The 26,882-nt window shown below is 42.6% G+C and overlaps 1 protein-coding gene across 6 annotated transcripts in view; it reads left to right on the forward strand.

Annotated features, from left to right (window-relative positions):
• The window catches only part of ARHGEF10 (Rho guanine nucleotide exchange factor 10), a 210,684-nt gene that overhangs the window by 17,006 nt on the left and 166,796 nt on the right, over window positions 1-26,882 (forward strand). For all 6 annotated transcript variants that reach the window (XM_019537490.1, XM_019537494.1, XM_019537493.1 and 3 more), the window contains exon 2: window positions 3,815-3,902. In XM_019537490.1, the coding sequence (XP_019393035.1) occupies window positions 3,863-3,902 (40 nt within the window). In that variant the 5' untranslated portion in view covers window positions 3,815-3,862. The remainder of the gene's footprint in view (window positions 1-3,814; window positions 3,903-26,882) is intronic.

Raw genomic sequence — 26,882 nt, forward strand, 5'->3', positions numbered from 1 at the left:
GTCAGAAAGAGGCAGAGCCCAGTGGGAGGAGGTGGCATGAGCAGCAGGCAGCTTGGGACCAGGCAGGGAAGGGAACCCTTTCCATGCCTGCTTCTGATGCCCCACCCACTGGGTGATGTGGTTGGCAGGGCAGCAGTTGCAGCGGAGTTGGGAAGGAAGGGGGGTGATCCAGGGGTAGAGGTCCTAATCATAGGGTGGAGAGGGAGGTTGAGGGTGAATTGGGGGCTGTGGGGTGATTTTGGGGGGATCCAAGCAGCACAAGGAGGCCCATCCTTCTCCTCTTCCACCCCTGCCTATACTGTGATTAGAGAGCCAGTGAGCAGGGCAGGTGTGGAGCAGCCTTTCAGCCCTAACCACACCCCTGCTTAACAACCCTCTATATTTGAGCAGCGTACATTAGAGAAGGTGTTAAGCTGGAATGTGTGACTAATCACTAGTATTAGCTAACCTTAACACAGCTAATATTCCTTAGAATTAGGACCTGCTAGCTCTGATAGCATAAACTAACCCTAAAGGACACCCTATTTATGCATCATACTATTTTATAGTATTTGATAGGGGGAGAGATCGTATTTCTGCAGAGGATGCCTTTGGAACCCTAAATACACTTGCTCTGTCTTCTGATTGTGATTGGGACATCAGGATTAATATCTGAAGGCCAAAAAGCACTCAAAAATCATATCACTGCAAGATAGAAGTTGAATTAATGCAAAGGTGAAGTTACAAAGGATCTTTCCATAAGCCACTGCACCTTTTCTTGTACCTCTTTATGAATAACTGTACCAGGTTATTTAAGGTCAAATGTGGCCCAATGATTAGATTTCAAGCAACAAAAGGTAGAATCACTTTTAAAATGCACATTTACAACAGTTGAAAAAGAGCACAGTTATTTGGATGCCTTCTAGATGGCTTTTCAAAGATGATGAGTGGTGGTGTTATGGGAAAAATCAGGAGTAGTTTAATGTCAGGGTAAAACTAGTAATTCCATCTTCTAGCTTGAGAAATATTGGTTCAGTTGATTCATTGAGTTTTGAAAGATATGGAAAGTGACTAACTCTACTAACTATATTTAGTTTATTTTGCATGGTAATTTTGGTAGAGTAAAATGTTTTCTTGACATTTTGCAGGTGACAGGTAGGAATGTGTGTTTCAGCTCATCTGAAATATATTGGTTTGGGAGAGGTTTTAGGAGAGCTGATGAGAAATAAAATGAAACAGTTCCTCTTTAATTAAGATTAGTAAATCCAAAGCTATTCAGAAGAGTGTTTAGAAAAGTGAATGTGTATCTAAAATTATCAGAACACATTGGGACTCTATTACCAAAACCATCCCTCTCCCTTCTAAATCAGACCTCTCCCTGCAATAACATGAGTATTCCATAGATACGTTTGATGGGAGGGAGTTGACTGGACAGGTTCCTCCTTCTCCCAGAGCTTGCTTTAATTATTCACATTCCTTTCCATTAAGAACAATTGACTAAGTCAGAGAGACCAGTATTTCTTCACTGGGTCCTTGGATTTCACCATTTCCCCCCAAATACACTGTGGAATCATTTTTTCTCCAACAATCTGAGTGCTTTGTGGGATGGTATAAATCCTGTGAAATCCTTTCCTCCTTCACTGCCTTGGTGTTTGTGTTTTGGGGGCAGTGGGTGCGGAGTGAGGAGGAAGAAACCTGGTAATAGTCCATGCAAGATGGGGACTTGGGAAACCTAGATTCCAGTGCTAGCTCTGCCACTGACTTGTGTAACCTTTGGAAAATTGCTTCACTAATTCTTCCCCCTGTTTGCATTCTGTCCTTTGACTCCTTGTCTACTTAGGCTGGGAGGTAGTCAGGTCAGAGCTGTCTCTTTTTTTTTTTTTAACATCTGTACAATACCTAATATCGTTGAACATTGTTAGACCATCTGCATGCTACTGTGTTACTTTTACAAAATACTGTCACAAGGAAAGGACTTCCTGGATTCTGGCATTTTTCACTCCTAGGCTGGATCCAGAGGTGCAGGCACGTGCGGTTTATGGCTCTGCAAACCGCTTTGTGGTGCCACACCAGATGCCTGGCACGTTTAAAATGTGATATGCACTACAGATTTTCAGTTTGTGGGCAAAATTTGCTACCAGGAAATCCCAGCAGCCAAACACCCCTTCCCCCACCCCCTGCTCCTGCCTTGGTAAGTGTCATGGCATGTGCCACAGGACCACGTACTGGCAGACATGGAGGCTTGGTCCTTCCGGGAGATGCTCTAACTGCCTGCCAGAGTGTCACCCCTCCTCTAGTTCTGCCCTGGCTCCTGCAGCACACTGGGAGCTGGGAGGAGTGAGGAAACAGCAGTTTCCCTGAAGTGGGGCATTTTGCCCTGCACCAAAGCCCAAGTGCAGGGGTGTATACTTTTTTTTGCATGTGAGGACATGCCCCTAGGCTGCATCCAGATGTGCATGCATGTTTGGTTCCCTGGGGACAACTAGTGGTGATGCACCTTGTTCCACTGTCCCCAAGGAACACCTGTGCTACATGTGCTCTGGTGTGTGGCAAGCTAGTCCAGGTGGGATAGGGGAGGCTGGGGACAGACCAGTGCTGGCCCCAGCAGCAACCTTACCTGGGGTCCTGAGGGCCTCCCAGGGTGGTAGCAGTGGCGATACTGCTGTGTGGAACCTGGCTGGCAGCTGAGTGTTGCTCTGGCTGGCCAGGCTCTGGCTTCATGTGTTGTACACTGCCACCACATGTGCTGCTCCACCTTTTTCTCCCCTAAGAGTTTTTTTGACTGCGCTGCTCCTTTACAGTGAGGAGAACAACGGAACGTGAGGTGTGTGGCACCACAGACACGTCTGCAGCACCACATAGCACGTGGCTGTGCTCATCTGGATGTGGCCCTAGTATGTACTCTAGGTCAAAATGTGTGGTGTTGCAGAGAGTCCATTTTCACTTTAATGCTGGCCTACTCAAGTGATTAGTTGTCTGTACTGCATAAGGGGGTGGGGTGTGGGGGGTGAAGCTTGGTTTTCTCTGTAAGCCAAAGTTGGGAACTGGAAGCTGAGATATGATTCTTGTTCCGCTCTTCCTATAAGTAGAGGACAGAACCTAATCAAGATTCTCAACCTTTCTAGAAAAGGAAAAGATTTTAAAGGGTGTGTTTGATTAGAATTTTTTTTTAACTAAACCTGTTTCTCATTTCTATCCTAAATTTAACAAAAAGAACTTCAGCAGCAGCCTGGGAAGGACAATTATGGCATTTTACTACTTGGACTGTTATTTTTCAAAGTGAACAAAAGGATCTCTGTGCGGTACTGCAAATTATTACTGCAAGGCTAGCAAAAGTGAATTATTTGTTGCAAGGGAAAGATACCTCAGCACCGGGTTAATGAACATGCTACCAGTAGTTAACTCCTTGCTACTAGGACTTGGTAATTTCTGCTTCTTAATTGCCGAATGGAAAATGCATTAGGATGACCAGTGGGCGTTCTAGAATTCCACTTGTCCCAGCACACACACGTTGCATTACCAAAAGGAGTTCATGTCCTGTGTAGGCACTAAAGTGAGCTTCTTTTGATATTCTGGACATCTGCATCACAATGGGAGCAGCTGGGTATAGAACAGTTTGAACATTTGACCTTTTATTGTAAGTACCCAAATGGGAGATAAGCTCTTTAGAAAAAAGAAAATATCAGTAAATGTCTTCTGAAATTAAGGCCCGTATGTACTTTTTTTTGTCAAAGAAGTTAAGTTACCCAGTGAAAGAAGACCTTGCTATAATTAAAATCAGTGCCTGAAAATGTGGATATGATGCTTATTTTTTAAAAATGTTCTTTTTTTGTAGGGGTTTCATTTCTGTAAAAGTGACCAGAGCATTTGTGAATACAGTAGCATGGACACCGACGAATTTCCTCCTCCCCCATCACCTGAAGGTAATTGAGTAGCCTGCTTTTAATCACTTTCAGCTGAATGGATGCATCACCTTCCCCATCAGGAACCTTAGTATGACCTCTGTTTTTTTTCCAGGTGTTTTGGTTGTACTTGGTATTAACTTCAGGAACATTTTGTGTTTGTTTCTTTAACCCTTACTAGTGAATTGTCCTTCAGGAATTATGCCTAAGATTTGATTCTTGCCTATAATTGTCGTGAAATACTTTCCAGAAACTTCATTGGGCGCTGAATTAAGCTGGAAACTTATTTTTTTTTCAGTAGTCTCCCAATTTTATAAGTCAGTTGCTGTTTAGTGATGCACAGTTATTTACTAAGCGTATTCAGAAATGTCTGTGCTTGCTTAGTTTGGGTATACTTTTTACTTCTTGTTTGTATTCTTAGAAGTAAGATGATCAGTTTCTAGATCTTTTAGATTGGTAAATTCTTGTCCTTCAGCCTGGCTGCTGTGGTCCTATAAGAGGTGTAAATGGCATGCTGGGAACTGGCATGCTGAGAACTTTTTCAATGCAAACACTGTACTAGTCTATCATACATGGGTCTGCACAAAAGAAGGTATGACAGACAGTGAAGGTTGAAGAGGCTGCAGCTGTAGCTTGGAGTGCTGTGAAGGATTATAGGATATTCCAGACTGGTGTGGGCTCAAGACCCATATGGCTGTCTTCCTTGCCTAACTGCTGGGCCTGGGTATGGAGTGGAGTAAGCAGAGCTTGCTAGTTGCTTCCAGTCTTGGACTTAGTGTGGAAGTTGTATATTAGTCTGCAGACTACTGAAATCATGATTTTTTGCAGCTTTTGCAAAACCTAGCATTGCCTATGAAATCTGTAAAATTGGCGAGGGGAAAAGACCTACTGAAAAGAAAATGCTGGCTTCCCAAGCAGAGAAAGCAGTTCTCAGGGTGCTGTAGCACCCTGTGGCACAGGGGGGAGGGTCTGCCCGCTTGAAGGGTGATTGGCAAGATAGCTGTCACCCCCGCACCTTGCCACTAATTGGCTATGAAGGCTGCCTGTAATGTAGCCACACCTCTTTCCAATTCCTGGTAAGGAGTGGGGCCTCATGGCAGTCAGCCACAAGGGACAGGGCCACTGAGGCCAATCAGAGGCATGGGGGTACACTGCACTCCACCTGTGAGATAGCTGTGGGGCCCTATGTTCTGTCCGTCAAATTAATGGGCAGCCGCCCCAATTTTTGATAGGCTGCTAACTATGGCTCATACTTGGCCCTATTGTGGTTATTGTAATTTATGGTAGCAGCCGTGCCAGTCTCCAGTAGAGCCTGGAATCCTGAGGGCACAAAGGTGGAATAACACAAAGTAACCCTTGTTTCCTTGTGCTTGGGCTTGTACATATGTGCTAGCAATGGAATTTCATTCTTAATCTATTCTGTGGATGTAGAGAGAGTTCAGTGCAGTATGTAGATACCTTTTTGTATGCTGTGCATCATTCTGTAAGTTAACAGACTTTAAAAAATAGTTTGGCTGGGTATCAGTCGGATATCTTTGTCATTGGTTTTTCTAGTTAGTGACTGATTCTGTACTTGTCAATTATTTCTCCCCTTGTCTCTATACGTAAATTCCATTTTATTTGGTACTGGCAAGATGGCTTATACTATCATTTTATACATTTCATAGTTTGCAATAATTGTACATATTAAGCATCATATGTTGATTTTGTTTAGCAATTAATGTGTAGGAACAGGGGTGAATTAAGACTGGTGATCTATTGAGTTTGGTATCTTATCTATGGCTATGTCATGTTTTATAGGAATGTAAAAGATACTCTGTAATATGTCGTTATGAAATAAGATGCTTTCCAGGGAAAGATTATTTCTGACCTTCATTATTTAGAAGTTGGGTTTTTTTAGGGGTTTTGTTTTGTTTTGGCATTTTTTTTTTTTTTTTTTGCCCAAAGGACAAGTGTTTATATCCTTGCAAAATATGTTCCTTCTTGGGTGCCCTGCTCTAAATCCTTCTTGTTGTAACTCTGGGTTTTGCTTAGTGATTTAATTGTGAACATTGTCAGTTGCCATAGAAGGATTAAAACATCCCCAGTAGGTGTTCTGTCTCAATTCTTTAGTGGGGGAAGAGTCTGCTCTTGAGGAACCAACACATTGCATGCAAGCTGCGGTGGCCATTGTTCGAAGAACTGGAAAAAATAAATGTAGCAGCAGCAGATTGAGGCCAGTTCAGAAAAACATTTTGGCATGTGTGTTACACCAGGCATGTGAGATGCGGCACTCATCTATTTTGTGCTAATTGTGACTATGGAGAGGTGTTCTGTTCTAGTGCTAAGAAATTCTTAACTCTGGAAAACAAGGCTGGGGCTGGAGTATACAGACATCGTAGCCCCTTTGCTGGAGAACTACCCAGATGCCTCAAAAGTATGCTCCGCTGCTAGAGTAGTCTAGAGAGTCTACTCCTTGCGTCTCCTTTCCTTTACGGGAGCCCACTGATTGACAGCCTGGCTTCTCCCCTGCTGGAATAGAGGACAGGCTGTTAGTGAGCAGCTAGCAGAGGCCCACATGGCTCCACTCATCCCAGGTGTCACAGCTCTAGGGCCACCTTGGTTCTGTGCTTGGGGTGGGAGGCAAATGTGCTACAGCTGGTGCCGTCCTGAGCCCTGGAAAAATTTTAACCCTGAAAGAATGTTGTTTTTCTTTCCTCCCTGCTGTCCACCAATTAGTTAACTGGTGGGAATGGTGGGGGAGGAGTTATTTCTTGTGGCTTGACCTGTCCTGGGTACTCCCAGGATGGATCAAGTCAAGGGGACAGCCTCCCCAACCCTTGCATAGACCTAGAGTCACTGGTGCTGCTGCCTGAACAGTCTGGGGACTTTCCCAGAATGTTTGGGCATTGGCAAGAGGGTCCTCAGAGGCCACTTGACAGCTCACCACTGCTTAGGTTATCAAGAAGCCCAGTGCTTCCTTTCCCCCTCCCTCCCCTCCCCCCCTCCCCTTGGAGAGTGAGAATGCGGAGAAACTGTGCCATACTGGGGGTCCACAAGACCCAAGAGAAGCATGTAGGCATGTACACTAGGGCTAGAAGAGATTTTTCTGGTTGCAAGTGCTGTTAGTTCTTTTGCAGAAGAGCAGGTTTTCCTCTGGTGATAAATCTCTTGAGTGTCTGTACACTAGTGACTTTTTTTTTATGCTGAGACAAAGGTATTTCTCCACAAATGTAGTGCCTGACCAAAGCTCATGTCTCTTTGCCAAAATGGGGCTAAATGTTGTAGCCCCTTTTGGACAGCCTTTCAGACTTTAAACTGAGATTAGATTTATTTAAAATGTGTGAAGACATTTATGTGGCACTGCTGTTGATGAAAATCTTTACCTCCCCCCTTTCAAAGACCTAACTCTTCAAGATTCCTGAGGCTGGAGTATCTTTTCAATTAAAAGTATTGATTTAAAGCCACTAATGAATCATCAGGTTTGAATTTACAGAAGCTTTTTCTCTCTTGTGAAAACAGAATATTAATAAAAGGCACGGCAGTTCAATTAACCTAAGGCTCTCACATTACAGTGTGATAAACCATCTCAGCAGTCGTGCTGATGTGCATTTTCATTCATTTCCTAAAGGTCAGACACCACTGTTTCTAAAACAATTTAGTGACCCAGACTCCAGCTGCAACATAACATGCTTTGCAAAGTGATAAATCTACTTACATTGTGCGTGGGATCACTCCACTCCACCTCAACCATTTTGAACAAAGGAGAATAATGGATTTGGGTGCTAAGAGCATATTTAAGTTCCTTTTGGACATCAGTGAAAATGTGGGGTGTTTGAGCTGTTGCCCACTTAATTTTTTTAAAGAGTTGCTTGGCCAATATTTTCACATGCTGGAGGTAAAGGTTTATATTTAGACACCTGAATAAAATGTGCCTGCCTTGCAGAAAATTTAAGTTAAAAAGAAGTTAATGTAAGTTCTGTTGTTTCTAAGGACTTTGTCATTGCTCAGGATGTCAGCTGACTTCATGGGATTTTGTTTCGCTTCTAGGTGTTACCACCATAAATACATGTGGGCTCTTTGCTGTTTACAGGAAGACATGTGACAAATCTCATGTTTTATTTTGGCTCTTTCAGTGACTTTCTTGCCTAGTGTCTCCTGGGAACTTTACCTGTGCTTTTCCATAAGTTAAAATTGGTTCTGTTATCATTACCAACTTTCCTATGGAGGCATTCTGAAAAGGAATTTCTGTTTGTGTAGCTTTTGCACAAACATAGGCAGTGTTACTTAGCACCGAGGTTGGGTGGGAGGGCAAGCATACCACTTGCTCTGAGCTGTGGCTTGGTGGGGTGCAAAAATAGCAGCCACTGCTGCTGCTGGCCTGGGGCCATCACATTGCCCACAGAGAAGAACTTCCCAATTACCTGTCTGGTAAGTAGTATTACTTTATACACCAAGCATTTGGATCAGGCCCACAATGTTTTGCAATAATTTGTCATATGCCTTTTAAAAGTTGCCCTTGGAGCATTCAAAGAAGTTTTTCTTTTGAGCTTTTTGAATAATCAGAGTTTATTCATAGAACAGAAATAGACTACCTAGTTGTGATAGGCTTTTTGTAAGTGATCTATGAGCTTTCTCCTCTAGTTGCGATAGTCTCAGAACTGGTAATATATGGCGTACTGTCTTTTTGTTCCTTAAATATCTATCAAAACATTGAAACTTTCAAGTGTTGTTTAATCAAAAGCCTCTCAAATAGAATATCCCAGTGGTGCTCAAATTTCCAGCCCCCATGGGCTGGATGAGTGGCGTAAGACCTGATCCATGGGATGGATTCTGCACATGGGTCTGATTCTACTCATCTGATCCTGCCACCGAGTGGCCCCATGTGCTGGTTTCACCAAGGACTAGTGATCTAGTGTGCAGGGCTTCCCGTGGCACTAGAAACTGGATATTAGGAGAGTAGTAAATACTGTCTTGCTCCTCTGCCAACTGCTGCTCTGCCAACAAATTTCTGAACCCCTTGGGGGTTTGATGACACACAGCTTGATTGGCCAGATCTGGCCTGAAGGCCCAAGGTTTAGCACCACTGTAGTATCTTATGCAGCTGCTTTTCCTCACTTAAATTGGTCTCTAGTGTTGTAGGGAGGAGAGCTAGAAAAGATTTCTCCCACCCTGTAAATTTTTTCTGAGATTTCAAAATGATTCTTTGTCTAGAGCAGGACGAAAGCAAGACAATTTAAGGGTGCTACTTGCTTCCCTCCCACCCTGCAAATGAGAGAAGGCACTGTTCTGTTTCACACACACTAATGAATGTTCATTGAGTTAGACACAAAAGTTAAAATCTTTACTCCAAATCAGGTAGAAGAGTGGCTTAAATCTGGTCTTCTCACACTATAGGTAAGAATTCTGATTACCCAGGCTGCTTGCCATTCTGTGATTGGTAGTAGTGTGACTGGGGGAGGTGAGTTGCACAACCAGTCCTGGGTGCTGACTTAAAGGGGAGCCCTCCTCCAGGAGTCTTTGCCATGATAGGCTCAACACAGCCATAGGACCTGGGCATGTGTGGCCCCATGACCAGTCCTGTATCTGGGGGATTGTGGGGGAATCATTGTCATGGGAGGCACAGCTTTGTCATGGGAGGCAGGGAGTGAACAAGGCACCAGAAGTGGCTACGGGGAAGCCGTTGCCACTGCCCGTCCCTCAGCTGCAATATCCTGAGCCTGCACTGCTGCAGCACTGTAGGAGTGAGGAGAACGCTGATAAGACTCTTCACCTCCTGTTCTTCTCCCCGCCAGTGGTTAGCGTAATCCTCCCCTCACACCCCCAAACCTCTGCCCCAGGCATTGAAAGAATTTGCTGTGCCTCTAGTGGTTGGTTTTACGTTCTGTGTTTGGCTTGATCGGAAAATCCATCCTGGAGTGCTGAAACTTTCCTGATGAAGGGTTCGTTGAAACCATTATGTTATGCGAAGTTTGGATGAATCTTCATAAATGGTTGAAATAATATTTTGTTGAAAAATTCCCAACCTGTTTCACTAGTAAGCTTTTAAACAGCTGTTGCATTTCATTTCAGAGATGACTGCATTTCACTGATAGATGAAATGATTTCTTTTCTTTATATGGTATGCACTTGGAGATTAAATGTGCTTCATAAATATCATTTATTCATTTAGCTTATTCAGTTTCTAGTAAATAACATGGAATTTATGAGAGCCCAAAATTAATTAAAAAAACAAACAAATGTGTTATGTACAACTCTGAAATATGAGGCAGTTAAACTGTGGCTTTAATAATATTAGTAGGAAAATGGATCACTGTGTTTTTTGTGATTTGGTTTATGGAGGGCAATAGCAGTGTTAGAAATGGATCCATATTTCAAATTAGAATAGAGTAAGTCACTACGACAGTTGCTTTCGGGGTTGTAATAAGAACGTTGCTTAAATTAAACTGGAACTGTAAAAGCAGTAGAACTCTGGCTATACAGCATTATTTGTGAGATGCCTATTTTTAAGTAGGCAGACAGTTACAAATGATGGTAAAAAATGGAGCCAAGATTTGAGAAGAATGAGAACAGATTATGAATTGTAGTTATGAATGGTCCCTTGTTTGAGGAGCTGTTTGCAGCTTGTTGGTGTCTGACATCTTTTTTAGAATGGGTTCATTTTTTTTTTCTTTTAAAGATCATGTTACCCTCAATAAATAAAGGGAATATAATTCAGTTAATTTGAAGACCTATTATCCCATTTTGCAATATGTTCAGGCTTTATACTAAAGAGTGATAAGAATACTTAGATTGTAAAACTGCAAGTGCAACCATGTTGCTACTAATCATGTTTGTTTTCTTAGAGTTGAGAGATGAGTAAATGAAGGAAATATAAGTAAAACTTCCTTCCTATTTGCAGCATCCGCTAAACCATTATAGCCAGGACGAATGTAGTTTTACTGTTCATTCTTTTGAAAGAAGTCAACAGATGAGTGATTACCAATTTGTGGCTTAAAAAATTCTCAGATGGGACTTGTACATAAAGCCGTGATAAGAGAGCCTGACTAATTTTTCATACTAATTTTATATCTTTTTGTATATAATTTTAAATTTTATGTCTCATGTGAGTCCATACTGCTCTATAACATGAATGTTACATTGTTAGAATGCAGGGGCAAGCCTTAGTTATGTTGGCTGATAGCATGAGACAAAAGAGACATTAATGGGAGAAGATGATGTGACATCATGTTTGGTCTGAGAAGAATTTTATAACTAGGTTTATTCTGTGAAAAGGGAAATATAGGTTTGTTCTATAAAAAGGGAAATAGGTCATTTCATATATACTTGTGGAAATCTGTGTGTAGGCTGTGTTCTGATACTTGAAGTTAAAGAGCCAAACCAAACTTGGAAATCATTCCTCTCTCCCCCGTGTTCTCTGTCTTTCTAGAACACATGACCAGATCTCACTGGAAGGAGAAAATTACTATCCAGAACTAAACGGTTTATGGCATAGATCCAGGAAAATGTGTTAGTAGTGTATACCCAACTCTAAGCCAACTAGTGATACCTGCAGTCAAATTTGTATAGGCAGGTTGAGTTCCATTTCATGTTATCACTTTCCTCCCTTTGCTGGAAGAGTGCCAGTAAATTCTTATTTGAATTACGAGGAGCTGATTGGGGTAGCGGAGTATGGAGGGTAGGTTCTGTAAGGCCTGCGTCCTCTCTGGCTTGACGTCCTCCTGATGGATGATGACAGGATAAAAAGAGCCATGCTATCACCCAGCTGCTCTTTGATATTATTCTCTCTCCTGCCACTACTTTGCTCTTACTTCTATTGGGGAAATAATTCCTTTGGGTGATACTTTGGACCTTTGAAAGGGTTTTTTCATGGGCCTTTACCTTCCCTACACCCTACCCTTATCACTTCTACAATGTTGTATGTCGGTTTTATCCTGGGGTGGGAGAGCGGCCTTTATCCTGGGGTTTTGTTGTGGGTCCTGTGACCAGGGCACATGTGGCCGTCGATCAATTCCTTTATTTTTAGCTGACTTGCCAACCAGCCTTAATTCAGTCAGGCAAACATTGTCTTTGGGGTCAGTGCCCTGTGCCAGTTGCCCTTTTTAACAGTCCTGCCTCAGGCCACCTCAACAAAAACAAATCAACTCAAGTCTCAATTGGTCATAACAAAAAAACTGAATACTCCTGTCAGTTCATCCCCCATCCATAAGTCAAGGTTGATTGCCCAGTCTATAAATGCCCTCTGGGTTGTTTCCCTTATTGGTTAGTTTTCATTCTTTTGTCAGAGAACAACCCCTCCAGGAGGCTTCCACACTAGGCAGCCCCTCCCTGGCTCCCAGCTCACCTGTGCCACCTCTGATCTGACTTCTCTTCAGTTGTGGCAGTCCACTGTAGTCAGGACAGTAGATCTGACATCCTGGCCCTCAGTACCTGAATTGACTGGCAATCTTCCAACCACCCGTGCCTGCTGCTTGCTCTCCTCATCCACTGCCTGCTGTCAACCAGTACAGCCGGAAGTTTTCTCCCATGTCTTCCACCGCATGATGCTGCAGTCTTTCAACATCTGCCCCTATCCAGGGCCAGAAGTACTTCCTTGGGCTAGCCTGCCACCAAGGAGGAGAGAGCAATGGCTCCAGAGCACCGTGTTCCTCACCCCATCTGGGGAGGTTGCAGAGGGGGGTCACTCTTGGATTTGTCTCTCCTTCCACACTGAGCTGTTAACCAAGGGACAGTTTCTGTCTAGTGATACCTTTTGATTCCCCAGAGAGAGCCAGATCCTAACCAGCCTCCAGGGTCTCTATGGGCCTGGATGTTTTTTTGGCCCACTGAGCACAGTCATTGTGTGTCTAAGATGCTTAAATTGTAAGGGTTTCAGATGCACAGTGATCCAAACTGATTGTGCTGAATGGGCCCCAAAACACCTAGGTTCTTAGACTTTTGGGGGGATTGCTTCATTTTGGCCTGAGAATGTATTTATTTATCTTTTTTTTATGACACCCTTCCCAAGAAATGCTTACAATAAAATATAAGTTTATAATTAAAAACATTAAATGGATAAACTCCCTAAACAATATCCTAGCTTAGTCTGCCTGCTAAATGCCTGTCCAAATAGGGAGGTTGGTGCTTCAAGATGATGTCCAGTCTCAGGCTCTGGTGGGCCTCAGGGAGGAAGGAGCTCCAAAGTTGAGGAATGACTACCAAGATTAAAAAATGGTCTGAAGGTGCCTAGATGTGGGTGTCCCCAGTTCTTTAGGCAAGCTTAGAGCACACCTAGTGGTTGATGCTGAAAGCATGCATCCAGCTTGACAGAAAATGCAGGTGGGGCATACTTTTTGGCTGGTGATAAGAATATTGGGAAGTAGGAGACCTTAGCTATAGACTCATGTCACCCTGGTTAGATTCAAGCTCACCTCTCTCTTTCCTAAGCACAAGTCTATGGGGTACCTTCCTCTGTTGTTCACTTAAAAGAACTAAGAAGGCAAGATTCATGAGACCAGAAGGAAAGCAAGCAAGAAGAAGGGTGACTATCCTTACCACTCATCCTTGGTGGGGGAGAGAGGTTCTGATTCAGCAAAATTTTAAGGTCTATCCAGTTTTAAATGGAGATTAGTCCAGTTAAATTTTTTTTTAAAACATTTTGGTTAGTTTTTCACTAACGATTTAATTAAAATAGATGAAAATGTATTTTCCAATGGAACCTTATTGGTTAAGCATTTTCAACCAGCTGTATTGAACAGCTTGAATTCACCCTTAACCCAAAAATACACAGGGTCAGATTCTGATACTGCGCTACTGGCACATACTGCGTTGCATGTTGGTGGAAGCGATGAGAGAAGGATTCTATCCATAGACATTCTTCCCTAAGTGAGATGGTACCTGGAAAAGAAGTGGGAGTCAGTTTAGTAAGCCATTTGAAAGCAACAAGCAACACTTTGCGGGTAATGAGTATCAGGGCTGAAGTTGGGAAATGACTCTTGTAATTTATTAGAAGACTGTCTTGGAAGTGCATCTTTCCCTTTGTCCATCTATGTGAGTGTTTAGATTATGAATATTCCTCCCATGGATGAGTGAAGGGAGAGAGGAGCTTCCAAGGGGTTCCCAAACGCCTGTGTTTGTGGCTAATGATGAAACTATAATAAGAATGCATATCTTTATGTCTGTAATTCATATTATCTGTGTCTTTGATAATGGAGACAAAGAGTTTCTATCAAAAAGCATTACAGATGCTCGAGGAACAGAAGATATCAATAGTATTGAATAGTACAGATCTTTGGGGCAGCAATGACATTTTTCCAGTATGCTGGGGGTTCTGACTTTGAGGCCCAGAAATGCTATCACCATAAAATGAATACTAATAATCACAGTAATATTCATCATCTTGCATTTAAGCAGAGGGCAGATGTTAAAATTGGCGAGAGAACAAGTGGAAGTTTTATAATTGGCCAGTAAAGTTTTTTACTTTAATATTAATTGTCTTTATTCAAGACCAGTTATCTCAGGGATTACCAGGGAGAAGCTCATACAGCAAGGGCTGTATCTATGGATGAAAGTATAAATACAGTGATCTTTCCCCTGCAAAAAAAAATGCATGGTTTAGTAATAGAAAATCTGCCAATAAGCTGTGGGTCAGTTTTAAGGCCGAGGGAGGTTTTGGTATAAAACCTCAGACACAGGAATCTTGGTGAAATAAGAGTATATTCACAAATTTGCATAAGTTTCATGACATTTGCTTTTTCGATCTATGGTGTGCTGTTTCCAGAGCGAGATCCTGAAATATTTGCACAAAAATGTTAAGAATGGCAATGTTAAGTCAAAGATAACAATGGTTGGTCATTTCTTCCAGTCTTTTTCACAGAGGAATGTTATAGCTGTGAAGATTATGCTCTGAAAACAGTGCACCCTGCTTTATCATTTCTGTTGCTTATGATGCTGTTTGACCATTGTCCTGGCTTTTGATGCATTTAAAAGGCTTTTGCTTTCTGAATGAATATATTTCCAGGAAATAGCATACAGCCCAAATAGGATGGTTTTAGGAAGGAGAGAGAAAATCTTTCTATACTGGACACAGACTAACAATGGAGCAACTGTTAGTTCAACCTCAGAGCTGCAATTCATACAGCTGGTGTCCTCCCGAGAGGAAGAAAAACAACAGCTTTTCAGTAGATTCAGTAGTTCAGCCACCCATTGCTTGCTTCAGTAAAACTATACTCAACCATGTTCTCCTGGTGCTGCAGTGAGAATTATCATGTAAGAATGGGGTCAGGCTCTTTCCATGGCTTCAAACCACACCCCATGAAAAGACTGAGTAATCTAATAACCTGTTGTAATGATTAAGACCGTAGTGGGATGTGTGGAAACTTATGCTCTGATTATACATTAAGCCAATCTGTATTAGCTAGAGCTGAGATGAATTGGCATGAAGCCAGGTGAAGTCCATATTGTTAACTAGTTGAGGCCCAAGGATTGTGTAGAATAAACACCTGAACCTGTTCTTCTGCCAGAGGGTATGAAACTTTGTAGATTGGTTCCATGAAGTCTTTATCAAAGAGCCAATATAGAGTATATAGCCAAAAACTCAGTTATTTAAAATAAGTAAATGCATTATTTTTTGACAGATAAAATCTGTTTAGGGGTATAATCTATATTTGAGGGGACAATTTTAGTAGTACCTTTAAACAGAGTCTTATCATATAAATATGAAATATAATCTTATGTATATAATTAAATTTAATTTGCCTTTTTTGGACCCAGTGTAATAATTTTATTCTTCAAAGAAATGTAAATATGTATAATACTCTGATTTTACATTTAATATTTTTAAAATATTTCTTATGCAAGGTAGAATTCCATGCCAATAAGAACATTTACATATGTGAATCTGCATGTGGTTTATTAGTGGAACAAATTCAAATTTCTTACTGTACGTAACCTTTTGGAGCACAAATTGTTATTTGTATGGATTTTGCAATAGTCTCCCTAGAGCTTAAAACTGAGTAATTGGCTGCATGCTGGAGATCTCTCCATATTTAAGCAGAGAGGAGATCTCTCTTCTCTGTTCTTGTGCCATACTGTTACTTTAATGGAAGTACTAACTTAGGATCATCCTCCATGCCAAGAACAAGATGCAGAAAGGGAATAAGGCATTTAATGTGACATATAGATGAAATTTAGATGTTAAAATCCAAAATAGCTGGATCGGACTTTTGAGGGCCTGATCCAATCCCTTTGCATGTTGCTGATCCCTGCTTTAGTGGACTCTGACGAAATCCAGAGTGAGGATGAAACTGAGGCATGGATAGAGTTTAGGCATTTCCAAGGCTAAGTAACCATTGAGTCAGGGTTTTCAGCATTGCATATTAGTTTATGGTTTTGTTTAGACCTGTATGCATCTTATCCTAGGGCCCTTGTATATGTGATGAAAATTGGCTGTTTTTTACAGTTTAATTGCATCACACTGTACATGTGTAGGGGTTATTTACGATTTAAATGAGTTCGCTATGTGACAACCTTTGACAACTTGCCTCCCCTGCCATGGGAGAGGTGGGCATTGAGAGGCCTAATCCTTTTTTCTTTTTTTTTCCCCCAGTCTGCCTGTGTCTCCTGCAGCTTGCGGTGGGGGGGGCAAGTTGCTGGTGGGCTGTGTCACCCCTCACCTGTGGAGGGCCCCAGTCATTCCTTCTGTAGTGGTGGGGCCCCCTGGGAATAGTTGGATCAGGCTGGGTGCTTCCTGCAAGCAGCAGCCATGCAGCTAGCACCCCACCCGGGCAGCCTCAGATGGGTGGGGAGAGGCATCCAGGAACCCGGGCTATAGTGGGCTCCAGACTTGCGCTCCTTGGTGGTGGCGCCCTCCAGGCAGCACCCACCTGTTAGCATCCTACTTGGGTGTTCCTGGGGGGCGCAGCTGCTGTGGAAGGAAGGACTGGGGCTCCCACAGCTAGGTGGCTGCCCCATGGTTGTGTGAGAGGTGGTCAGGCTCTGCAAAAAAACAAAACAAAAAAGAATCGTGCCCCTCATTGTACAGTAACAGAAGCCCCTAAATTGAAATGGTGGGCTTTTAATTGTTGCAAACCTACCATTTCAATGTAGGGAACTAAACCCCTGTTGCATGTACAAGCAGCCCTATTCTGTTACAGGTTTAAACCAGTTTCTGATCACTTAAACCAGTTTTATGTGTAGCTTTTGTCCCTAGCCCACCTGCCAGGACCTGATTTCCTGCAGCTGTGGATGTTGGGTCCTGGCAGTGTTCCTCCTGGTGCTGGGCCCCAGCTTGGTTCTGGCAGTTCGGGGGTGTGGCTGCAGTCTCCCAGGCCAAGGATCCATGGACACTTCCACCCCCTGGGGGCTGGGAGATACAGCTGCCACAATTTCCCAGCCGTGGTTGTGCTCGAAACCCCTGAGGCTGGGAGATTTCAGCAGCTGTGCTCTCCAAGACTCCGGAGTTTATACCTGATACGTGAAAGCTTGCAAAGAACAGTTTTCCAACTACTGTATTTAGTTGGTCTAATAAAAGATATCACATCTACCCACAGAAATGTGTCTGCTGATGGAATCTTTGGAGTTTTAAGCTTTATCAAGTTGCTTCTGAGCACATGAGCTATAGTTTTTGAAAGGCTTATCTGAGCAGTTTCTGCAGGAAACAAAACCTATATCCTAAAACAAGACGCTGGTCCCTGACAGCTTTGCAAGGCCTTGCTTCCCAGCATAGAAACAGGAGTTTTTGTATGGGAAGTTGGTATATTCTCCCTTTATTTTTTGGTAACACTTAACAAATTTTGGCTAAAACTTAAAAAAAAAGTCAGAGCGAGGCAGATAGCTGATATGATTAAAGTTTGAAGTCACTATATTTACTCAAATCCAAGATGATCCCCAGTAATTAAATTCTACACATGGACAGTTTATAAATTTTGTTAAAATTTCCCATGTATAGAATTTAATTTATTGGAGGGTTGTCCCACTGGTACAGGGGGACAGGCAGTGAGGAGGCAGGTGGTGTGGGGAGATCAAGTAGCCTGTCCCCTGCATGTGCCTGCCCTGCCACCCCTCAGTTGCTGCTCCCCACTCCACCCCAGCCTCTGCTCCATGCTGGCAGCCTCTGTCTCCATTCTAGCCTGAGGCACTGAGCATAGCCTCAGCCCAGCCGTGCCCCCCATAGCAGCCATCCAGGCTGTGTCACTGTTACAGGATCAGGCTGGGGCTGTGCTCAGTGCCTAAGACTGCAGCATGCACAGAGCCTGCCTGCATAGACCAAAGGTGAGGGGGAGGGAGAAGAGCACCTAGTAGAGACTGCATGGGGGAGGGAAGATGACAGGGGAGGAGGCTGGAGGGGGAAAATGGTAGGGTATAGAGGCTATGGTGGGAGGCGTGGACAGGGAACAGCTTGATTCTAAGATGAAGGGCTTTTTTCCCCCCATGTTAAAGGCGGGGGGGGTCATCTTAGAATCAAGTAAATACGGTAATGGCAGCTAAATTCATGGCTGCTCAATGATTCATATTAGAAGATGCTAATAGTAGGCACTTCAGTCAGCTCTGTTTATAATGTGAACACGTTTGTGCGCTATATGCAAGAAAAAATCATTTCTTTTTCTATGCCTCTAATAGAGCTTTGGAGTGAGATGGATAATAGTCATGGTAACCACTTCTTATGTTTTTTCCTTTTACATTAAATGTCTCTTTCGGTCTGCTCACATATTGAATACAGCGTGTGAAAGAGACAGTTGCCTAGAATACTATTAGGAGTAGCAGAGTACATCTTTTCCTTGACAAGCTGAGGGCAATGGTCTCTTCCTGCAGAGTGATAATACTACCTCAGAGTGGGTTGCTCTGCTGTTGCTTCAGTGGTACTTCCCATGTTGTTGAGAGCAGCATTTTCCCAACTGTCCTGGAGCAGAGCCTGCCCTTTCTAGGCACTCATGTATCTTCCTGCCACTGTGTTCCCAAGCTGCCCTTCAAGTAATTCTCTGGGGAAGCAAGTAAGGTTGTAATTATTTCCATTCTTGTCTCCAGATGAGAGTGAATGGATTGTTCTTTAGCCTGTTTCAAGGTTCTAAATTCACGGTGCCTGATGATTTGCTTTGATTCGGTAAACTTCACAAGGTTTGATTGCCTTTGTAATGGCTAAATGCATTCCTGACCAGTAAACATTACAGTAGTGGAATGAAGTTTTATTTATTTGCAGCTATTCAATAAATGGATGATTATTAAACTAAGGAATTTGAGGTGAAGGAAGCTGGGTAAACAGTGTTTCTAATATATGTGAGATGCTATGGATCTGAACACTTCTTGTCACGTACAAAAGCTTTTCATAAAAAAAGGAAGTATATTAGGCCATACAGAGGTTGGAATGAACATTCACAGCTTCTATCAGAGTCTCTAGGCTAGGTATAGCAATGCTACTTTTTATGAAAAATGTAATTTTTCCATCAAAATACTAAATTCAGAAAATGTTAGCCAACTCCAAATGTGAGTTCATAAGCAACTGTAAGTGACAAAGAAATGTCATGTTGAGACAAAGAAAAACTTGCATTCATCATGTCTGCAAAAACAGGATCTTTTATACATAGAAAAGGAAAAAATACGTGTATATATTGTCTCCCTTGCCTGGAGCTAATGTGTACACCATCCCCTGCACTCTTGGGGCCAAAATCAGCCATGACTGATCTGTGTCACTTACCACATAACAATTTTGTTCCCACTGAATACAAATGTATGTAATTTACATACATTTTGTATTCCTATTCCATTCCAAACAGTTAAAAGTTATAAAAGGTTTTATATGTCTGCTTAGCACATCCATGTAATGACCAAATTTACAGTGGATAACTTGCATCATTGTTTCATAGTTTCTAGGGGACGAAAGGGACCCGGGTAGATCATCGAGTCCGACTCCCTGCCATGACAGGAAAGAGTACTGGGATCAAACGACCCCAGCAAGGTGTCCATCTAGCCTCCTCTTAAAGACCTCCAGGGTAGGAGGCAGCACCACTTCTCTTGGAAGTTGGTTCCAGATCCTAGCCACCCTGACAGTGAAGTAGCACCTCCTGATGTCTAGCCTAAATCTACTCTCTGCCAGCTTGTGACCGTTATTCCTGGTCACTCAAGGTAGTGCTTGGGGGAACAGGGACTTACCCAGTGCCTGCTGGTCCCCTCTGACTAGTTTGTAACAGGCCACTAGATCTCCCCTCAGCCTTGTCTTGTGGACGCTGAACAGGTTCAGGTCCCTTTGCCTGTCCTCATAGGGTCTGCCCTGCTGCCCCCTGATCATGCGAGTGGCCCTCCTCTGGACCACTCCTTCTTGAAGTGCGGCGCTCAGAACTGGATGCAGTACTCCAGCTGCGGCCTGACCAGTGTCGCAGAGAGAGGGAGGATCACCTCCTTGGACCTGCTCGAGATGCATCTGTGGATGCATAACAAGGTGCGGTTGGCCTTCCTGACTGCATCCCCACGCTGCTGGCCCGTGTTCATCTTGGCATCAGTGATGACTCCAAGATCCTTTTCTGCCTCTGTACTGATGAGAAGGGAGTTCCCCAACCTGTGGGTATGGTGCTGGTTGTTCCTCCCCAGGTGCATCACTTTGCACTTGTCGGTGTTGAATCCCATCCTATTCTTATCCGCCTATTCCTCCCTTCTAGCATGCCCAAAGCCCCCCACATCTTAGTGTCATGATGTTCTACACCACAGTTTTTATCTTGAGCTAGACAATCTATATATCGTATACCATCCAGAAATGGGAGAAGTCTTGCCTGACTGGGTATAACTGACTTTGTAGCACTGAAAAGCTCCAGTGAAAATCAGGGGCTCGTGATGTTAAGTGATGTGCAACCAGATAAAGTAAAGTCTGGCTCTCAAAGAGCTTGACATGGAATTTTAAGATGGACTTTAATGAATGAAGGTAAGAGGAATAAGAGGGAAGCACAGAGGGAGGATCAAGGTAATTGTCTTAAGAGCACACAACAAGAAGGCAACACTGTGCACATATGCTATCATGGTGAAAAACTTTGAAATATTTTTAAATTGGCATTGTAAAACGCTATGAAAATTTAACCCCTCACAAAACAGACTGGACAGTAGTGATGACAGCTTTAATTATATAGCATCTTTCTTCTGGATAATCCCCAAGGCACTTCTAAGGTTCTAAAGCCAGCATATATAGGTATGGTTACTTTGTGATGCAGAAAGACCAATATGTGTTTTAGCAACCTGCACAAGGTTTTGGGATAGAAGACAAGACTGACAATATTAGGTATGCCTTTCCATTATTATTGTTTCACAGAATGACTAATAGTTTAGGAAGTGGATGTTACTTTCATTTACTGCAGTTTTATGTGGGTGAAATTCCATGGATTTCTGAGGAGTTGTTTCTGATTTGTGTCTCTGCAAATGAGACCAACATTTTACTCTCTTGTTCTAAATTTTCGTCTTCAGTAACTGTAATTTTCCTTTGTTATTAAGGACTGACATCCTATCTCCAAATCCTAGATTTAAATTCTTGAGCAAGTTATTAATGACATTTGCCTATGTAATCTTGTATTCAGCATTCATGTAGCTCTTGGATTTGTAATTCAGTATTGTTGCTGCAAATATTATGTGTAAAGTTGAAGGGATGTCAAAGTAATTGAATGGGTGTGGTACCAGCTGCAGTTTTTAAAACTGGCAGGACATCCAAAAATGAGAGCATTACTGTTCATCTTAAATTCAATGACATGCAATTGGTCTCCAGGAAAACCCTTTTTTTTGGTTTTTATAGGCCAATTTTGGAGAACAGTTTACTCTTATAATATCAAGTGTTATGTTAACATATATGAGAGTATAATATTTCTTTATCTGACTTGTAAGTGATTTCATAGAATCATAGGGAAGTAGGGCTGGAAGGGACCTCTAGAGGTCATCTAGTCTAATCTTGTGCCTGAGGCAGGTTCATCACTATCCAAACCATCCTATACAATCCATAATCTAAACTTTACATAAGATTACCATCAACCCTGACACAACACAGACCTAACACTCTGACCTGCCACAGGTAAAGCAGGAGATGCATGTCAGCAAACATCCTGCTTCTATAAAATGTTGTCAGTGTATGCTCAAGAGATCCCCAGTAGAGGGCTACAACCCCACTACAAAGGAAGGCAAAAACCCCCATGTTCCATGGCTATGGGGTAAAATTCCTTCCTGACCCCAAGTATGTTGATTGTTTTGCCCCTTAACAGAGGGGCAAGTCACTCTAGCTAGGAACCTCTGACTTCAGTCCCAGCAGGAGCATTGGCACACCCCAGTCAAAGTCCCAAGATTTGGCTGTAGCTAACACCCAGTGCCTCTGAGGAAGGCTTAAAAACACCATTACACAAGTAGCAGAAAGGAGTGGGGGGTGGGGGGGTGGGAAGGGGGAAAGAGGGCAGGCAACCAACACAGTTTAGAACAGGGGTGGGCAAAATGCGGCCCATGGGCCGGATGTGGCCCGCCAGGCCATTCCATCCAGCCCGTGGGACCCCTAAAAAACAAAACAAAACAAAAAAATTAGAAAATTAATATTTATCTGCCCTGGCTGCCTGTCATGGCCCTCGATGGCTTACCAAAACTTAGTAAGCGGCCCTCTGCCCAAAATAATTGCCTGCCCCTGGTCTAGAAGTATGGGAAATACTCATAGTAGAACTAGATAGCTATGCCTAGATCATCCCTGAACAGTAGCTGTCCAGTCTCTTCTTGAACACCTCCAGTGATGGAAAGGCCACAACTTCCCTAGCCTTTTATTCCATTGTCCCATTATATTAACAGCGAAGAAGCTTTTCCAGATATCCAGTCTAAATGTACTTTATTGCAACTTCAGGCCATTGGTCTGCATCCTCTTCTCTGTGGCAAGAGAAAAAAAAGTGCTTTCTTTCTTCTTTATGTCAGCCCTTCAAGTATTTGAAGACTACTGTTATATTCCCTCTTATGTGCATTTTCTGCAAGCTGAACATGCCTAGCTCCTTCAGCCTCTCCTCATCTGACTTTCCTTCCAAGCCCTTGATCATCTTTGTTGCCTGCTTCTGGGCCCTCTCTAACTTCTCCATGTCCTTTAAAATGTGGACCCCAGAACTGCACACAGTACTCTAGAGCAGTGGTCTCCAAAGTGGGGTGTGCAAGATGATCCGTTGGGGTGTGGGAAGAAAATATTAGAACTTCTATTTATATTTATTTTTTATCTAAAAAAAAATTAGAAAGAAATTCAGCTTTACTAATATTTAATATACAAATTGATACTGGTATCCTCACTCAGTCCGTATGTCAGACGGTCAAGTGTCACGTATGGTATGCGAAGTATCCTGAGGGAAAAGTGGGAGTTCCACAACACGGAGGGGTTGACAGTGGCACCCTCACTCATTCATTCGCTTTCAGCGTATTGCTACGTATTGCAGTTTATGCGTGCCCATTAAGTGGATTTACGGATTATATTATCTAGTTTTAACTAAACTAACCCTCACAAAATGGACAAGTGGCTTAAAAAGATTCCTGCCAAGGAACTCCGGATTGAAGATGATGCTACTAATGCAAGCACAAGCAAACAACAAGAAAATGGCAGAGCGGACACTTCTCCTACTCCTAGTATGAGCTCTTCGTCAGCCACATTACGAGGTAAAAACAATGATGATCTAGTCAGATCTGACAAGAAGTTGGCCAAAAAAATTCGAAATTATCAAGAAGACTATTTGAAATATGGATTTACATCCACTGTTGTTAACGATGAACCTCGCCCTAAGTGTGTGTTGTGCCTTGAGATATTAGCTAACGATAGTATGAAGCCATCACGATTAGCAAGACAATTAAAAACTAAGCATCCAGGACATGAAAAAAAACCTCTAGGTAATTTTTTCAGCGGTGTTTAAAGTCATGCAATACTCAATCCAGTACTTTACAAAATTTTACTAAACTTAATGATGAATGTTTAGAAGCCTCTTTTGAGATTTCTTACTTAATAGCAAGAGACAAAAAGCCACATACCATTGGGGAAACACTAGTTCTTCCTGCCACGGTAAAAATGGCTGCAATAATACATGGCAAACAGTATGGTGACAAACTAAAATGCATTCCTTTGTCACCAAATACTGTTGGAAGGTTCATATAAAACATTGCTGAAGATTTGAAGAAACAAGTATCAGAACAAATTATGAGGTGTGGGAGGTTTGCTATACAGTTGGATGAAAGTACAGTTGTTCCTAACACGTTTCAGCTTATAGTATTTGCTAGATTCTGTTTCAATAATGAAATACACAAAGAACTACTTTTTTGTGAGCCACTAAAAGAAAGATGTCCCAGAGAAGATATATTCTCAACACTAAATGACTTCTTTAATAAAAACAATGTTTTATGGAAAAACTGTGTAAGTGTAACCACTGATGGAGCAGTTGCTTTGACTGGAATAAAAGAACGCTTCCGGGGTACGGTTACAGAGATAGCACCACACGTGAAATTCATTTACTACATCATTCATAGGCAAGCTATTGCAACAAAGAAGTTGGAGCCAGAAGTGCAGAAAGTGCTACAAGATGTCATCGGTGTGGTTTATTTTCTAAAAACAAGACCTTTAAATAGTAGAATTTTTACAATACTCGGTAATGAGATGGGGAGTGACCATGGAAAATCTTTTGTACCACACAGAGGTTCGCTGGTTATCTCATGGCAAAGTGCTTAAAAGAGTTGTTGAACTTAAAGATGAATTACGCGTTTTTGTTTTACAAAAAAACAAGTGTTCCAAATTTGCTGACCTTTTCTGTGATGGCAAGTGGCTGTCAGTAGTATGCTACGTAGCAGATATTTTCGAAAAAATAAACACATTTAACCTGTCCCTTCAAGGTAAAGGCGACATTTTAACAGTGAGTGAGAAAGTAACTGCTTTTCGAAAGAAACTCGTGCTATGGAGAGAGCATTTTGAAAATGGATTTTTGGAAATGTTTCCATTGTTATGTGATTTTGTTGCCAAAAATGATGCAAGTGTGTCACCTATAAAAACTCTCATATCTGAATGCTTAAAAAACTTGAAACAGAGTTTTCTAACCTGTTTAAAAATCTTCCAAATGAAGAGTTTCAGTGGGTTTTGAACCCATTTGTTAAAAATATAAAATGCAGCACCTTCTGATTAGTTTGCAAGAACAACTGATTGACATCAAGGAAGATGGAAAATTACTAGCTGATTTTCAACAAAAACCTTTGCATAATTGGTGGATGGGATTGAAAAATGAGTATCATGATTTAGTAAGCACAGCCAAAGCACTTCTTCCATTTGGATCTCCATATCTTTGTGAAGTATCTTTTTCAGCTATGACAGCCATTAAAACTAAGTATCGAAATAAACTGAGCTTACAACCAGCCCTTTGAATAGCTGTATCACAAAATGTTAAACCAAGATTTTCAAAAATAATGAAGCATATTCAATCACATTGCTGTAATATATAATGTATTTTTTAGCTTCATAGTTAGTAGGGTCGGAAGAGACTTGAGCAGATCATCAAGTCAGACCCCCTGCCACAGCAGGAAAGAGTACTGGGATCAAAGGACCCCAGCAACCTCTTAAAGACCTGGCATTGGGTCCCACCACGTTTCAGTGAGCCCCACTATTTCTCGGTTGGTGTCAGCTAGCAGGAGGGTAAGTTCCTCCGTGTTTCCCATACTACAAGCACTTGTGTAGAGGCGTTTGAGGCCTTCTGTGGATGTGTGCACTGGACCTCTAATCACAGCATTGCCCTGGCCCCTGTTGCTTACCTGTGTACATGTTCTGCTTGTTGGTCTAGGCTGGGCTGTACTTGTGAGTGCTGCTTGGTTTACCGGTTCAAGGCTTCCTCTTCCCTTGTCTTCCCCTTCCCCCAATGAGAGTAGTTTAAAGCCCACCGAAGGAGATCTGCCAACCTAGAAGAGAACACATGCTTACTTTTAGGGGAAAGGTGGAGCCCATCCCATCCGAGCATCTCTTGTCGTGATGTGCGGGTCATTGTCAAGGAAGCCAAAGCCTGCCTCAAGACACCATTCCCGAAGCCATCAGCTGGTCTCTGTGATGCACGTCTCATGCCGTCTACCACGTCCACTCACTGGTAGAACAGAAGAGAATACCACCTGTTCACCTGTCTCCTTCAGCACGCCCCCCAGAGCATGGTAGTCCGCCATCAGGTGATCAGGGCTTCTCCTGGCCACATCATTAGTACCCACATGGATTTGGACCATGGGGTAGTAATCGGTGGGCTGGATCACGGCCTGGATAATCCCTGTCAGTGAGAACAAAAAGGTTTTTTGTACCGTTAATAAATAAATATATATTTTTTTAGATATTATTTATTTCATCTGTAATTTCATCCTTGTGTACTTCCTATTTTTTGTGTATGTTTTATAATGTACATAATATATTAGTACAGTAGTACATGTATATAATTTATAAATAAATATACATATATTGGGGGGGGGGTGCTCAAAAATTTTTTACTGATAGGGGTACACAATCAAAAAAGTTTGGAGACCACTGCTCTAGAGCAGCATTTCTCAACCCATGGGTCGTGACCCAAAAGTGGGTCGCAATAACATTGTAAGAGGTCCCAGGCAATCGCATGGTTTCACCATGCAAGTTGCAAGCTGGCAGCCTATATGGAGCTGGCGCACAGCTGGGGGCATGGTGAGCATGCAGCATTGTGAGAGCAGCCCCAGAAACTGGAGAGGGAGGGAGGGGGCCTGATGCAGCAGCCAGAAGAGTGGGGAGAGAGCAAGAAACTGAGACTGAGATTATGTGGGTCAGGGCCAGGGGGTTGTGGGTGATGGGTCTTGCCAAGCTGATAATTATGCTACTGGGTTCCAGTGTGGAAAAAGCAGTGGTCTCCAATCTTTTAAAGTAGATCACCTTGGCATTTAAAAGCAACCTAAGATCTACCGTGTGCACCCCTCCACTCAACAGTTAAATCTGTGGAGAGGGAAGGGGGGCAGATCAAGGCAGAGGAAGAAAAAATTACTTGGAGGTGCACCCCCCCTTCTGGGGGGGAAGGGACGGGGGGAGGGGAAAGGGCCATGGGG

The sequence above is a fragment of the Crocodylus porosus genome, unplaced genomic scaffold (assembly GCF_001723895.1).
Source record: "Crocodylus porosus isolate Cpor-Errol unplaced genomic scaffold, CroPor_comp1, whole genome shotgun sequence".
Lineage (NCBI taxonomy): Eukaryota > Metazoa > Chordata > Crocodylia > Crocodylidae > Crocodylus > Crocodylus porosus.